The 14,436-nt window shown below is 38.0% G+C and overlaps 1 protein-coding gene across 1 annotated transcript; it reads right to left on the reverse strand.

The window, feature by feature from the left end:
- Window positions 1-4,364: 4,364 nt before the first annotated feature.
- CRIPT (CXXC repeat containing interactor of PDZ3 domain) lies at window positions 4,365-14,404 on the reverse strand. The gene is made up of 5 exons (XM_035001637.1): window positions 14,300-14,404; window positions 10,470-10,535; window positions 9,676-9,730; window positions 5,572-5,675; window positions 4,365-5,260 (listed from the first exon to the last, which is right to left on the reverse strand). Exons 1-5 carry the CDS (start codon window positions 14,313-14,315, stop codon window positions 5,196-5,198), a joined length of 306 nt encoding a protein of 101 aa, XP_034857528.1. The 5' UTR covers window positions 14,316-14,404; the 3' UTR covers window positions 4,365-5,195.
- Between the last annotated feature and the right edge of the window lie 32 nt (window positions 14,405-14,436).

Genomic DNA, 14,436 nt, shown 5'->3' on the forward strand with positions numbered 1-14,436 from the left:
TTCAGTGCTCATCATGATAAGTGTCCTCTTTCTGGATTTGACTTTTGTGTATAGGGATCCAGTTTGAATTTACTGAAGAATTTCCCCACTGATATACAATGCCACCTTTCCATACAGGGATTCATCTACTCCTGGTCTGTTTCTGTCTTTGCGCTGGTATCATACTGCATTAATTCTTCACAATGTTGTTGGAAACTCAAATCCATCTGTTTGATCTTTAAGTTGCTAAAACTACAAATCTATCAGCTTGACGGAAAATTAAAAACCAAGAACACTACTGCCATCTGGTGGAGAGACCTACTATTACCACATCTAAATGAGACCCGCTGTGACTCACCTCCTCACTCCCCCATTTGGCCGACGAGTCTGAAAAATCTTCCTTTATCAGTTCTTTCTAATCTGTCCCTTCACTTCCATTCTCCTGGTACCTACACCTTAGTCTACTTCCTACTTTGCTAGGATTATTGTCTTTGAACCAGCCCCTCTCTTTAGTCACTATTCTTTCAATACTTTTCTTGTTCCTGTTATCACACCTTATAATTTCACATTAATTCGATGGGTCACTTATCAAGTTCTTGCTTACGAGAAAACATTTTGGAACCAGTAACAGCAGTCTGACTAGGGACAAACAGAGAAAACAAAGTAGAGGCTCGATAAATGTTAGCTGAATTGAAAAAAGTTATTTAGTACCATTTGCTCATTTGCCAAATTTATCTGGGAGGCGGCATAGGCACATTTCCAACCTTTTTTTTTCCCTTTTAGAATACCAGACTGATGAAAAATTCACATGTGTAATTTTTCTGTGGGCTTACCTAAAAAAAATAGTTCTAATTGCAAAATACATGACCAATATAAAAAAAAAATTCAGAGTTCTGCAAATGAGTGACTCTATGGATGATGTTGGGAGCCAGGGTTCTGAGGAAGAAGATACAAGTATGGAATGGGGGAAGACAAGGAAGAACCCAGTGGGGCTGAATTGGAGTTGGAAGTATTAGTAAAACTTGTGGTTTCTAGTATCTGTGTTTCTTAGCTCCTTCTGTTGAAGGGGCCTAGAGTCAATGGCAACCCAGCAGGGCCCAGACCTTAGCATCCAAACACCATTCTCCACTAAGAGAAACTAGGGATTGTTGGAGAAATGGCTGCTTCCAGCGCTGGGTAGGAAAAAATATAGGACAAACTTGAAACATCTTGTGCTAGAAAGTAAGAAATTCTTCAAGAAAGGATGAGAACATGTCTAAAAGACCCAGAAGCCACCTTGAAAGGTCTCCCACTGGCCAAATCTGGGACAACCTGACATCAAAACACTTGAGAGTAACAGACCTGAATAAAATAGCAATCCATGAATTCATGCTAAGTTGGAAAATGAAAGCTTTTCCTTACAGCAGAATGCCAACTAATAAATGTAAAAGGAATGGTAGAATTGGAAAGCCATTTGGCAACTCTCAGGGGTAACAATTCATCCAAAAAACATCACTGGATGCTAAAATTAGTATGTGAAAGTTTGCTGAGAAACAGAATATTTAGTCTCAAAGTATCTCCTTACAAAATGCTTAACTTAATGGAAAAAAATATTAACTTTACAGTGAAGAAATCTAGCAGACACCCCCTAAAACCAGCGATCCAAATCAACTCCTGGTAATGGAACAACCGACACCATGATAAGATGCGCTGAAAAAGACATAGCATCACTTCTATGATATTCCTGCCAACAATGTGTGAACTCAATCTAACTGTGAAGGAATATCAGAAATACTCAGATGAAGGGAGAATTTATAAAATAATTGACCTTTGTGTTTCATGACCTTGACACTTGTGAAACAGATTGAAGAATTGTTCTAGATTAAAGGGAGACTACAGACATGGCAACTAAATGTACTGTGTTATTCTGATTTGGACCCTGGACTTGTTTTTTGTTTTAACAAAGGCCATTACTGGGACAACTAGCGAAATATGGAAAAGATTAGGTAATAGTACTGTATTAATGTTAATTTTCTGGTTTTGATAATTGTGCTATGGTTATGTAAAAAAATATCCTGGTTCTTAGGAAATACACAAGTGTTTGTGGTAAAAGGGCATCGTATCTGTAACTAACACTCCAATGGTCAGAAAAAAAGCATTTATTCTATACAGATGTCTGTGCTGATAAAGGGAAATCTCTCCGTTATTGTTGGATGACAATTAGTTAATACAGAAAGAATGATGTAGTTAGAAAATCAGTTTTGTAAACATCACAGTAAAAAATGTTTTCAGATAAGAATCATCAAAAGATGCTAAATGTATAAGGGGCAGGTTTATGAGGAATAGAGTATCAACATGGTCTCAAAAGTTTCTCCTCACAAATTATCTACTAATTGCAAAAGGAAAATTACTAACTATACAGTGGAGAAATTGGATGACGTCTTACTCAATTGATCAAAATGGACATCAATATGGGGCAAAGGGATATTGCTGAGTCTGGATGTGACACTGGGAGGCCAACATCACTCATAGCATTCTAGCTCATACTGCATAACCCAAATCCAACCACAAGGAAACATCACAAATACCCAAACTGAAGGAAAATCTATATTTTACCTGTCCTGTATTCTTCAATAGATCAATACTACAAAAGACAAAGGCTGAAGAACCGTTCTAAATGACAGAATCATGAGAATTTAACATATGATCCTGGACTAGATTCTGTAGGTAAAAAAAAAAATTACCAATGGAACAACTGAAATTGGAATAGGGGCTGTAGATGAAAATTCTATCATTGTTAAATGCCTGAATTTGAGAACTGTTACTTAGTGTGCTTGTTTTTATGAAGTACATCTGTAACATTAAAAGTGAAAAAAGGTAGGTCTGCAATGTACTCTCAGATGAGTCAAGAAAAAATACATAACAAGAGATAGAAGATGGTAAACCAAACAGAGAAACAATTAAAAAAGAAGTCTAAATGCAAAACAATGTAGGTTTCTTCTACTTAAAATTCTCAAAACATATACATATATGTGCATTAAATACATATATTTCTAGGACACTATAATTAGTAGTCTCTTGCTCCCCCATGTAAGGGAAATAGGAGCTAAAATATATTAGGTGGTTGGCATGAGGGCAAACGGTTAAGTCTCTTTTTTCTCAACCTTCAGTTCCACTCCACAAAGTTTTTTCTTATATGTGCACACAAGCTTCTGCACATGTGTAATTCTTCCATCATTTTGATGGCTGCATAGTCTTTGAATGAATCTACTTAAAGGTGTTCTATTGGTATTTGTTTCTAATATGTATATTTTAAATACGATCAGATTTAAAAAAATAAGTTATTTCATTTTTATATTTACTTTGATAAAAGCTATTAGGTCTTAATTCTGTTATAGTTTTTTGTTTTTATTTTTTTAGAGGTGGGGAGAGAGAGAGAGAGATATGGGGGGAGGGGCAGAGGGAGAGGGAGAATCATAAGCAGGCTCCACTCCCAGCACAGAGCTGTCTCGGGGCTCCATCTCATGACCCTAAGATCGTGACCTGAGCCGAAACCAAGAGTTGGATGCTTAACCGACTGAGCCACCCAGGCATACTTTATAGTTTGTTTTTATGCCTTCCTTTAAAAAAATATTTTATGTTCATGTTTTATTTGGGGATTTTCCTTCACATTTTACAACTTTTATTCAATTTATACCATATTATTATTTCAATAATATAAAGATTTATAATGCTTAGAGTCTATCCTGAGTATAATACTAATGAAAATCTTCATGGAGGAACTTGAGTCTGGCCAGTAGATCATTTCTGGAAGGAAGTTATGCAAGGCATGAATATGAAATGTGAGTTGTGGAAGTCTAAATCCCAGCTGATACCTGAGAAATGTACTTTCCTAAAGTCGACCAACCCAACTTTTAACAGATCTGGGCCACTCTCTAACTGGATCCTATTATGGGTTCCTTGTATTGATTTTAATGAAAAATCCCTAATCGACTGAAGTGCGAGGAGATACTCTCTGCTTTCAGAGCTTTTTTTGTTATATTTTGCATCATCCTTATGATCGTTCTGGATAAGAATAACAATGTATCCTAGAGAAATACTATTTTAAAAACCTTACAGATAAACAGTTAAAACTTTAAATACTTTCCATAATAATTTTAAAACAAATAGAAATGTAGTATCTATACCATGTATATCATGTTATCTATCCTACATATTTTATAGTGATATGTATTTATACATACTGCGCTTGCAATAGGAAATATGTTTTTGGTTTCCCATAGTATGCTGCAAGATTCAAAAGCAGAAGTCCTACACCTCTGAAGGCAGCATAAGAAAAATTTTTATTTGAACCTCAAAGTTGTCTTTTAGCAGTCTGTGTCATATATAAGAGAAGAGTCAAAATGTTGGTTTTGTTCTATTTATTTTTGGTGGGTGGGAAGGGGCGGTAAAAAAAAGTTTGGTTTTTGCTTCAAGGAGCTTTCCTAAAGAGTTGTAACTCATTCATTACACATTCCCATGGATGACATGTTTTCTTGGCTTTCATGACAGTTTGAATTCAAGGTAATGTGCATAAAATGTAGTTTTCTGAAATCCAGTGTATTCACTTGGACACACACGGGTTGACCCTTGTGTTCTCATTCTCACATAAATGGTATTGGCACTTCGGCTTCAAGAACAAATAAAAAGTATCATAAATACAACTTGTGATTTGGGTCTGGGCTAATGACTAAGGAACTATTCAGGTTTAATGGTCTTGGATATTTCAATGCCCTGTGAGCCTACAGTTAATGAAGAGACTGCTGATTCTAAGAACTATGCCACCAACAAGGGAATGAAGGAAGAGTTATAAGTCTGATGCAAAGTTCAGAGCAAAATATCAATCAATAATCTCCTTCTCACTTTTGCGATATCAATAAAGTAGAGAGTGAGGATAAGAATTACATGAATAATGATAAATAAAAAGCATCTACAGAAATGGGATAATATTTCTCATTAAATTTGCCACTTATTCTAGTTCAATAAGATGCTTGTGAGGGAAAGAACTAATAAGGCAGGAAACTAGTTACGTTGTTGTTTAGAACTTCTTAAGAGCAAAAAATGCATACCAATCAACTTTCTCGGTTTAATATTGTCTTAAAACGTGTTATTTTGGAACTTGAACACCTATGTTATGCCTTGAAAATTCAAAGCAAAAAGTAAAATCATGTAGAAAGCCAGAAATGTCATCAACACATTTACACAGATGTTTGCTTGTAGTTTTTGGTATCCAAAACCTTTTTTCCACACATTGCACAGATGCCTAAAACAAACAAACAAAACATGTAAGCAATCAAATCATAATACCGACTAATAATACCAAATACCGAATACCAACAGTTTGCTTTATTTAAGTCACTCCTGAGGCTTAAAACATAAATTAACAGCATGAGAGAAAAGAAAAAGAAAGCATAGACCTGTAACTACAAACAAGTTCTAAGTTTTATCTTGCTTTAGAAAAAAGAGCACTTGATGAACAGCATCTATGAAAGGCTACTCCTTTCTTGTGTTATCTAAGTCAGCACCAAGAGTAGGCTAGATATGAATAGAAAAATGGTACTGAAAGAAACTTACCCTTTTTGTAGGCACAGCCCTGGCAGTAATGAGAACCCGGTTGGTGCACAGAACTTTTACAAATTCTGCAAGTGGAGAACTTATTCTTTCCATATGGATCGAATCTAGAGGTTTTTTTTTTTTTTAAAAAAAAGAAAAAAAATGTATAATAGAATAGAAACACTTAAATGACCTCCCTTTAGCAACAAATGGGATCAATCCATGCTCTTTGTTCTGTGTCACACTGTCTGATTGACAGGCACGGCACGCTTGCAGCTGGCTCCTCTCCCCGCGCCTGCACACCCCTGCCCCTTCTATATGACTTGTATGCTGGTGAACAGTCAGTTCCTTAATCCCAAACCTGTTTCTACAAGTTGTATTTGCCAATCTGTGTGTGTGATATAGTTTAATATTATGGAAACTGATGAAATGTGGTACAAAAAGAGTGACCAATTCTATTAAAAACTATGAGAATGCTTTAGGATGGTTGGGTCAGTGACAATCACTGAACTGCCACTGAATTAGGTGAGACAGCTTCAAAATAGGGGCAAGATCGTAAGTGGAAGGACTTGCCACTTTGCAAGTCTGTCAGTTTTGGCTCCACTTTAAAGATATTGGAAATGTGCATTCTGGTTATGATTTATGTGAGGAAAATGATGAACTCTTATCAGTAGACTCATACTCAAAAAGCCTGTCTCAGTGCCAAAGGACTGATGAATGCATGTGCTGTTATGTGCTGTGGCTTATAAGAAGGTATGTGTATGTTTTAATAATCGCCTCCTTTGGGCACCTGGGTGGCTCAGTTGGTTAAGCAACTGCCTTCGGCGCAGGTCATGATCCTGGAGTCCCGGGATCGAGTCCCACATCGGGCTCCCTGCTCAGCAGGGAGTCTGCTTCTCCCTCTCCCGCTCCCCCCTCTTGTGCTCTCTCTCTCTCTCAAATAAATAAATAAAATCTTAAAAAAATAAAAAATAAAATTAAAAAAAAAATAATCGCCTCCTTTAACTGACATTTTCCATTAATTGATCCAATCCCTTTGCATAAAAGAGTTTCTACTACATAAAAGTGCCACCTTATAGTGACTGGAGTAGAAAATAATTCCCCCTAAATTGGCCATAACTTTTGTAACAATACTCATATACCGAATGCCAACACTGTCCTAGACCTAGTTTCTTCTCTTGGGGTAGTGTAATACAATAGCTCATTTTCAAAGGTTAATTTCTCCAAACCCAAAAGAATGTCACTGTACTCTGCACAAGGGAAGATAGATATTCCTCTTTTTAATAAGCTCGATTTGTGTGCATCCATATGGATGCTTACTTTTGCTTCAAACCATATTTTATCCTAAGATGTACATTTTAGTATGTCTGAAATCTTACAATTAATTGGCAGAGCTTTTTCTTTCTTAAAGCAATGATACATCTTCTAAGTGTTGGTATCTTAGATTCAATGCAATACAATAGTATGCTTTCCAATGTGAGACATTTGGAGTATCCAAAGTAACAGCTACTTATTAATGATACTGGAGTGAGGTTGGGAGCATAAAGGAACTGGAAGTGTCTAAAACTGTACAATCTGTAAAAATTACAACTTAGTTAATAATAACTGAACGGTCTTAGAAGACATCAATAAGTCAGAGCAATACTTAGTGTGATGCTCCGCTGAAGATTAAGTCTCTTATGCTGTTTTATATCCATTATTTTAAAAGTACCATTATGTACTTATGGTAGCCAGACACTACAGATAGTAAAAGCTTTATTATTATTATTTCTAATCCTTGGGATGCCATGAAACAGGTGTTTATTCATTCAGCAAATACTTGGTGAGTGCCTACTATGTGCCTGTCACTGTTTTACACACCAGAGATGAACTTGACAGACAAAGCCTCTGTCCTCAAGCTGACATTCTAGTAAGATAACAGGTAAAGGGCAGACAGTAAGTAAAGGAATAAACATGTTTTTCAGATGGTGATACACGTTGAGGAGAAAAGTCAAACAGGATATTGTGGCAGACATGAGGGGAAGGAGGGAAGATATTAATTCAAATGCTGGTTAGGGACTCACTCTGAGGAGGTGACATCTCAGCTGAGACCCTAGTAACAAGGTGCCAGCTATGTAAGCTCTGTGGGACGAGCTCTAGGAGGAAGGAGCTGCAAGCACAAACCTCTTCCAATGGGAGTGGGCTTGGTCTATCTGATGCAGGAGTTGCTGCAACAGGGAGTCAGAGAGGTGGGAGGGGCCAGATCATGGAAAACCTTGTTAGGAAAGTGGGTGGGGGGGTTAGATTATATTCTACGTGAAAAGAAAAGCAATGCAGGGTTCTGAGAAAAGCACTTCTGTGCCCTTTAAAGGACCACTCAGGCTACTATGAGACTGAACCATAAAGAACTAGAGAGGAAGCAGAAAGATGGAGAGTTATTATGGCATCTAAGTAAGAAATACCAGTGGTTTGGAAGAGGGTAATAGCAGTGAGATGGACAGAAGCAGGTGGATTCAGGTTACATGTTGGTGGCAGAGCTAAAGAACTTGCTGATGAAAGAGAAGTGAGGAAAAGGAAGGGATCAGTGCAGAATTCTAGCTCTTAGGCTCGCAAGGCTGGACTGGAGGGGAGTGATGATGAGACTCCGATTAGAAGACTGCAGGAACAAGAGGTTGCCTGGTAGACACCAAACTGGTAAGTCAAGTAGGCAGCTGGGTATATCTTTGGAGCTCAAAAGAGAAGTCAGGACAGGGGATATAAATCTGGGAGTCATTAACATACAGTTTGGGGGTGCCTGCGTGGCTCAGACATTAAGCGTCAGCCTTCGGCTCATGTCATGATCCCAGGGTCCTGAGATGGAGCCCCACATCGGGCTCCCTGCTCAGCAGGAGCCTGCTTCTCCCTCTCCCACTCCCCCTGCTTGTGTTCCCTCTTTCGCTATCTCTCTCTGTCAAATAAAATCTTAAAAAAAAACCAACAAAAAAACAACAAAAACCATACAGTTTGAATTTAAAGCCTTTGGACTAAAGTCACTTGAGGAGAGATTATATACATTTATAAATAAAAAAAAAAGAGAAAGGTCTAGGATTGAGTCCAGAGGCACCTGACTGAGAAGGAACGGTGAGTTGGGAGGAAAAAAGAGTATGGTACCCAACAGCCCAGAGAACAGAAGGCTGCAGAGGAGTCAGGTTGGCTCAGTCAGTGAAGCAAGAGACTCTTGATCTCGGGGCTGTGGGTTCAGGCCCCACATTGAGGGTAGAGCTTACTTTAAAAAAAAGAGAGAGAGAACAGAAGGTTGCAAAAATGAGAGCTGTTAAAAGGTTAAGTAAGGTAAGAACAGAGAAGTCCATCAGGTGTGATCCTGCTGAGAGCAGCTGCAGGGGTTTGGTGGGGCTGAAGTCGTGAATCGGACTTAACTGAGAAAGCATCTGAATAAGGCTTTTGGAAACTTTTGCTGTGAAGGGAAGCAAGGCAATGGGGTGGCAGCTGGAAGGGTTCATGGCATTTTTAAGACTAGAAATAATAAAGCGTGGTGTCAAAAAAAAAAGTGATTTTTAGGGTGGGAGACACTTTTATCTCCATTCTTAGATGAAAAAGTAAAGTTCAGAAAACTGGCTTAATTTCCTGAAGGCCCCAGAGCTAGACAGACACAGAGTCCAAATCCAAATTTAGGGCTGACTCCAGAGGTTCTGATCTGTCTACATCCCTCTATTACCTCCAATTTGTATGAGAATTAAGAACCAGATAAAATAACCTAGAGTAAACCTAAACCAGGCAATATTATTCCAAAACTAGTTCTATAAAACATAGCACACTGAAGCACCTGAATGAAACTGCAAAGTAGTTTTAGGGATAAGAAATCATAGTTTTCAAAAGAAAAAAAAAAAAGAGATTAAATAAAAGTCATTTTTTCTGATGAAACTATATATTAAAAAAGTAGCACTAATATCTTCATATATTGATACACTGAGGAGGAGCAGGGTGAAACCAGCAGGTTGTAACAGACAGCTTGGCTTTGCATGCTAGGAACTACTGAACTCTGTTTTATCGCGATAGAATGATGCACACCAAATTCACTCCAGCATGTCTAAGACCAAAGAGAGTGGAAAGTTATATCCCTGTGGAGTGGCTGCTCCTATTACCTACCTTGCTTTTTTTGAAGTCAAAGCTTTATTTTCGTTCAGCTTTCTTCCGCCACTTTCTAAATCAAAATATACATGTATTTTAGCAGGTTATTTCTGCACATTTCACTATAACATATACATTTAACAGTTAGTTAAAAAGTTCATTCTTTGGCCTCCTACCAGTAGACTAGTCTGGATCAAAATTTTCAAAAATCCCCAGGTAATACCCAGGTTTTTAAGATACTACTTAAAAAGAAAACATTTATTATAAAGCAATAAAATTGTGGATAGTCATTTTATTTCTCAGACTCAAAAGAGGACTTTAGGGATGGGTCTACACTTAATTTATCTAGTGTAAAATCTTAAAGCCACTACTTCGGTGCCATAGACCCTGAATATAGTACAAGTGGTTCTTTTCCTTCCCTTTGGAAACACCTCAACTGTATATAATGATATGAAGGTGAAAATGTAAATGTGTAAATGATTTGTTCAAGAATATAAAAGTCAGGTGAAGAGAGGGGGAATTAAATGCAGACTCTAATAAAGCGGAATCAAATCAGTTACTATGATCTACTCATTGGTTGAAAATCATTTAATGATTTTGCTATCTTTTGCCTGACAGATGAGGAACTCTTAACATGTAACCCAGAGAACTAAATAAAAGATATTAAATTATTGGGGGACCTGGAATTCTTTAATAGTTAAGAGATAAAATACTTTGTACACAAAAGATTTATTTTTACAAATAATGTAAAGCTAAAACATTCGTCACAGGAAGCATGGGATTCAACTTCTCTTTTCCAAATGGAAAAATACCTGTGGTATTCCTTGCACCGTCTTTCCATGTGTCTGGAGTGATAACAGTACCAAGTTTCTTTTCACCTGTTATAACAAGATAGTAAAAGTAAGGGGAATTCGGATTTACTATCTAATAAATACACTACATGAAGCTTAAAATTCAGTGGTATCAACCACTGTCTTACAGTCGGAGCCTTTTCATGCCGGGGTAGGGACTGTGAAACGAGACTGAAGATACTAACTGTAGGCAATGGGTAACTGAGAAATTCCACGGAGAAAGAAACAACCTTAGCTGGGGAAATCCAGGAAAGCCTATGGAGAAGGCAGGAAGAGGGTCTGGATCTGGCAGTGGGGCTGTGAAGAAAGAGGAGGAGAGATGATGAAGGCAAACTAGAGAAAGGATATATCCTGAAGAAAGGCATGGAAAGCTCAGGGTACACATGGGCATGCAAAGTAGATTGGTTTGGCCAAAGAGTGAGGGTAAGAATAAGTGAAAATAAAGTTGGAAAGATAAGCTGGGCCCTCATTGTGGAGGGTCATCCTGAATGCCAGGCTCTAAATATAGAAACCCCAAATTATTCTCTGCACATTGAGAATTTATTAAAGGTTTTAAATCCAGGAAACGATAGAATGCACTTATATTTAGGTTCAATGCAAATATCTGTTGTGATTACTATAAACTATGTCCTGGCATAATGATGAAGGATAGTAAGACAAAGTCTTTACCCTTTGGTTCTACTGTCTAGCACTTGGTAGGAATGTAATACTTGTTGCATGAATGAAAAGAAAAGGTGACAAGATGCAAGAATGAAAGGTGGAGTCAGGGTCTAATTGAGCATTTTTATATGGAAGGGGAGCTGATTAAAGATTTCAAAGGATATAGAGACAAAGAGGTAGAGAGGGATGGCAACAAGGACATGAGTAGAATTTTCCTTGAAAAAGGGGAAAGAAGTAAATGAGCATGGATGCAGATTTGTTTATGGGATGGCAAAAGAAATAAAAGAAGTTGAGAATGTTCCCGTGTAATTACCTTGCTTTTCTAATACCTATAAGGAGGTATTTGTCAACAGAGGATGAGGTAGGTGAAGGTGTGGAAGTTTAAGGGACCAGAGAGCTTGGAATAGTCACTAGCGACAAAGGGCAAGGGGACTGACTAAAGATAAGTTAAAAAGACTGATGAATAGTATTAAAGATCTTGGAGATTAGGAATTATACACTTTTAGTGGTACCAACTGGTTCATTTGTACAGTTTTCCCCAGTAGCCTTCACACGCAGGCAGGACAGTTTAGAGAGAGAAGAGCCAAAGGCAGGGAGAACACGGTTTGAAGGGAAAGGGGCTGGTAGGGGATCACATTAGTCTAACTCAAGTGATGGAGACCTCAGCTAGGGTATTTGAGGGGTAAATGAGAGGCTAGGGAAAAATAGGAGCTATTGAATGGAAGTAAAAACGGCAGGACATGCAAGTGTTTGGATGCAGGATCACAAAGGGATAGGGGAATGCATGAGAGATGATTAAGGCTTTGTGAATGGGTGACTGGGAGGACTGCCATGCCATTAAATGATGGAAGAGAAGGTACAGATTTGTGAAGTAGGATGACAAATTCAATCTTGTACTAAGTACTACACTACTACGTAACAACCAGATGGAGGTTCCCAGTATTGTCTGGAGAAAATTCTTCTACTGGTTTTAGTTTAGAGAGAAGTCAGCTGGAGATGTGGATTAGACATTTACTGACATGGATATGCTACTTGAAGCCAGATATTTCCAAGACAGTCAGAAGAAGGTCAGATACAGATCACTGGGAAACATCTACTTTAAGTGAGAAGGAGAATAAGAAAACTTGGAGACTATAATGGTAAAGAAGCACAGGGAGAAGTAAATTCAAAGAGAATCGAGACCAAGTTTCAAAGTCACAGAGTAGAAAAGGACTGAAAAAAAGGTCTTTGAATTAAGAGTCTATTTATTTGAGTAATAAGATGCTATAGAAGGTAGAAAGGTATCAGAGCAAAGAAATAATACATAGACTTTCAGAAGTGCAGAGAAGTAAAAAGCAAATGACCTTTTAGGACACATATCACGTCCCAGAACCAACTATGTGTACTTATTTTAATACCACACCAGATCTTGGGTTCTCAAAATTTTCATGTATCTTAGGAAGTTAACTCTCACAATTTGCCCAGTATCCTCAATTTCCCTGAGAAAAAGCACTTATGGTGTAAGGAACATCACACAAAACAAGTTAAAACAGGCAGAATAACAGTCCTCTAAAGTTAAAATATACAGAATTAACACAAATTACATAGGAGGCTAAATTTACATGTTTAGGAACTATACTACATAAAAGAGAAGACATCAAGGAAGGTGCATAACCTAAATATATGTAAGTCATATTTACTCAAAGAGGCAAAACCAAAAAACTTAAGTACTGGATGGAGTAGAGTTAAAAGACATCAATGTCAAAAAGCTTAATGTGCTTTTTGGAGCGATGAAAATATTCTAAAATTGATTGTGGTGATGGTTGCACAACCCTGTGAATATACTGAAAATAACAGAATGGTACATTTTAAATGGGTGACTTGTATCTATGTCAATTACATTGCAATAATTTTTTAAAAGCTTAATGTGAGACGATGATATAAAGCACAGAAAAATGGAAATATTAGTTCCACTCTACCCCTCATAAAATGGGGCAGAGTTCAATTCTGAGTGCCACATATTGGGGGTTATGATAGAAATAACCAGTTTTTGAGTGTACACTAAGGCACTTTTAAATCAGGCTTTACCTACATTATCTAATTCTCACAAAACCCATAAGTTATGTATTTTTCTCATTTTTCAGATGAGAAAACTGGGGCCAAGAAATATTCGATACTAGCCCACAGTTACTCTTTTACCTAATGTAAAAACTGTGATTCAAACTCATGCGTGCCTGTGTTCAAAGGTTTATCTACTGTGTGTGGGGGGAGGTATAAACAAAGTGGATTATGTTAATATTAATCCAGATAAGAGGACTTGAAACCTTGTCTCAGAAGAGCCAGAAATGTCTAGCCTGAGGAAAAAGAGACTTAGGGATATGACAGCCGTTTTAAAGCAAACAGTCTGTGACATCAAAAAATCGTATTTTCTAGAAACCTCAAGAGTGTACATTAGAATCACTGATGGCAACAATAGGGAGGAAGCACTTTTCTAAAAGTGAGAGACATCGATACAGACTGCTTTGAAGGTGGTGAGACTTTTTGAACCCTGCCTCAATACCACAGGTATTCATGCAAAGAGCATTTAAGCCACTGGATAGGCTGCTAACTTAGGGCTGCTGGTTAAAATATAGGATGCCCGGTTAAATTTAAATTTCAAACAATGAATGGCGTTTTAGTACTGTCACGTCCTAAAAGTAAGTCCAATGCACTTTCAGTAGTAAAGAGCACCAAGCAAAGACAAGTCTCAAATATTGCACGGGACCTACTTCTCCTAATAAAGTGTTCTTTTTTTTTTTTTTTTAATGTTGCTCAATCTGGAAAATCTAGATATTGTATGTTACTTTTAAGATCCATTCCAACCCTGAGGGTCTGTGAGGCGAAGGAGCCAGTCAAGAGCTGTATGAGATCCCGGGTTGGGCGTAGGGGAGGCAAAGGAAATAGACAAATGAGTGCAAAACTGAGACCACTCTGAATGCAAAACGACTATACGGTCGTGGAGGAGGGAAGGAATGGTCAAAGGGGTAGAAGGACAAAGGCTGGCATCGGAGACCTGTGGCCGAAAGAAAAACAAAGAAAAGGCAAAGTACCCGAAGAGCTCCAGTTAGCTTCTCCTAGCCTCCTTCTCCCAAAGATGTGGCCCCTTAACTCACATTTTTCGCACACCATCCTTCCCCGACGGCTCCCTTGGCCGCAGAAACAGCAGCAGCTCGAAAATGTCAACACAACAGCCAGGGAAGGATTCCCCTTCCGGGTTACGATAACCCACTTCCGGCCCTTCCGCCCTCCG

This window comes from Mirounga leonina, unplaced genomic scaffold (assembly GCF_011800145.1).
Source record: "Mirounga leonina isolate KUSES-001 unplaced genomic scaffold, KU_Mleo_1.0 Mir_125, whole genome shotgun sequence".
Classification (NCBI taxonomy): Eukaryota; Metazoa; Chordata; class Mammalia; order Carnivora; family Phocidae; genus Mirounga; species Mirounga leonina.

Bases quoted from the DNA above. Each gene is read 5' to 3' on its own strand.
- CRIPT (XM_035001637.1), bottom strand. The intron at 9,731-10,469 runs GTATTTTTCCAT...ATTTTGATTTAG, and splicing joins CGGTGCAAGGAATACCACAG to AAAGTGGCGGAAGAAAGCTG. The intron at 5,676-9,675 runs GTAGGTAATAGG...AAAAACCTCTAG, and splicing joins TTGACTTCAAAAAAAGCAAG to ATTCGATCCATATGGAAAGA.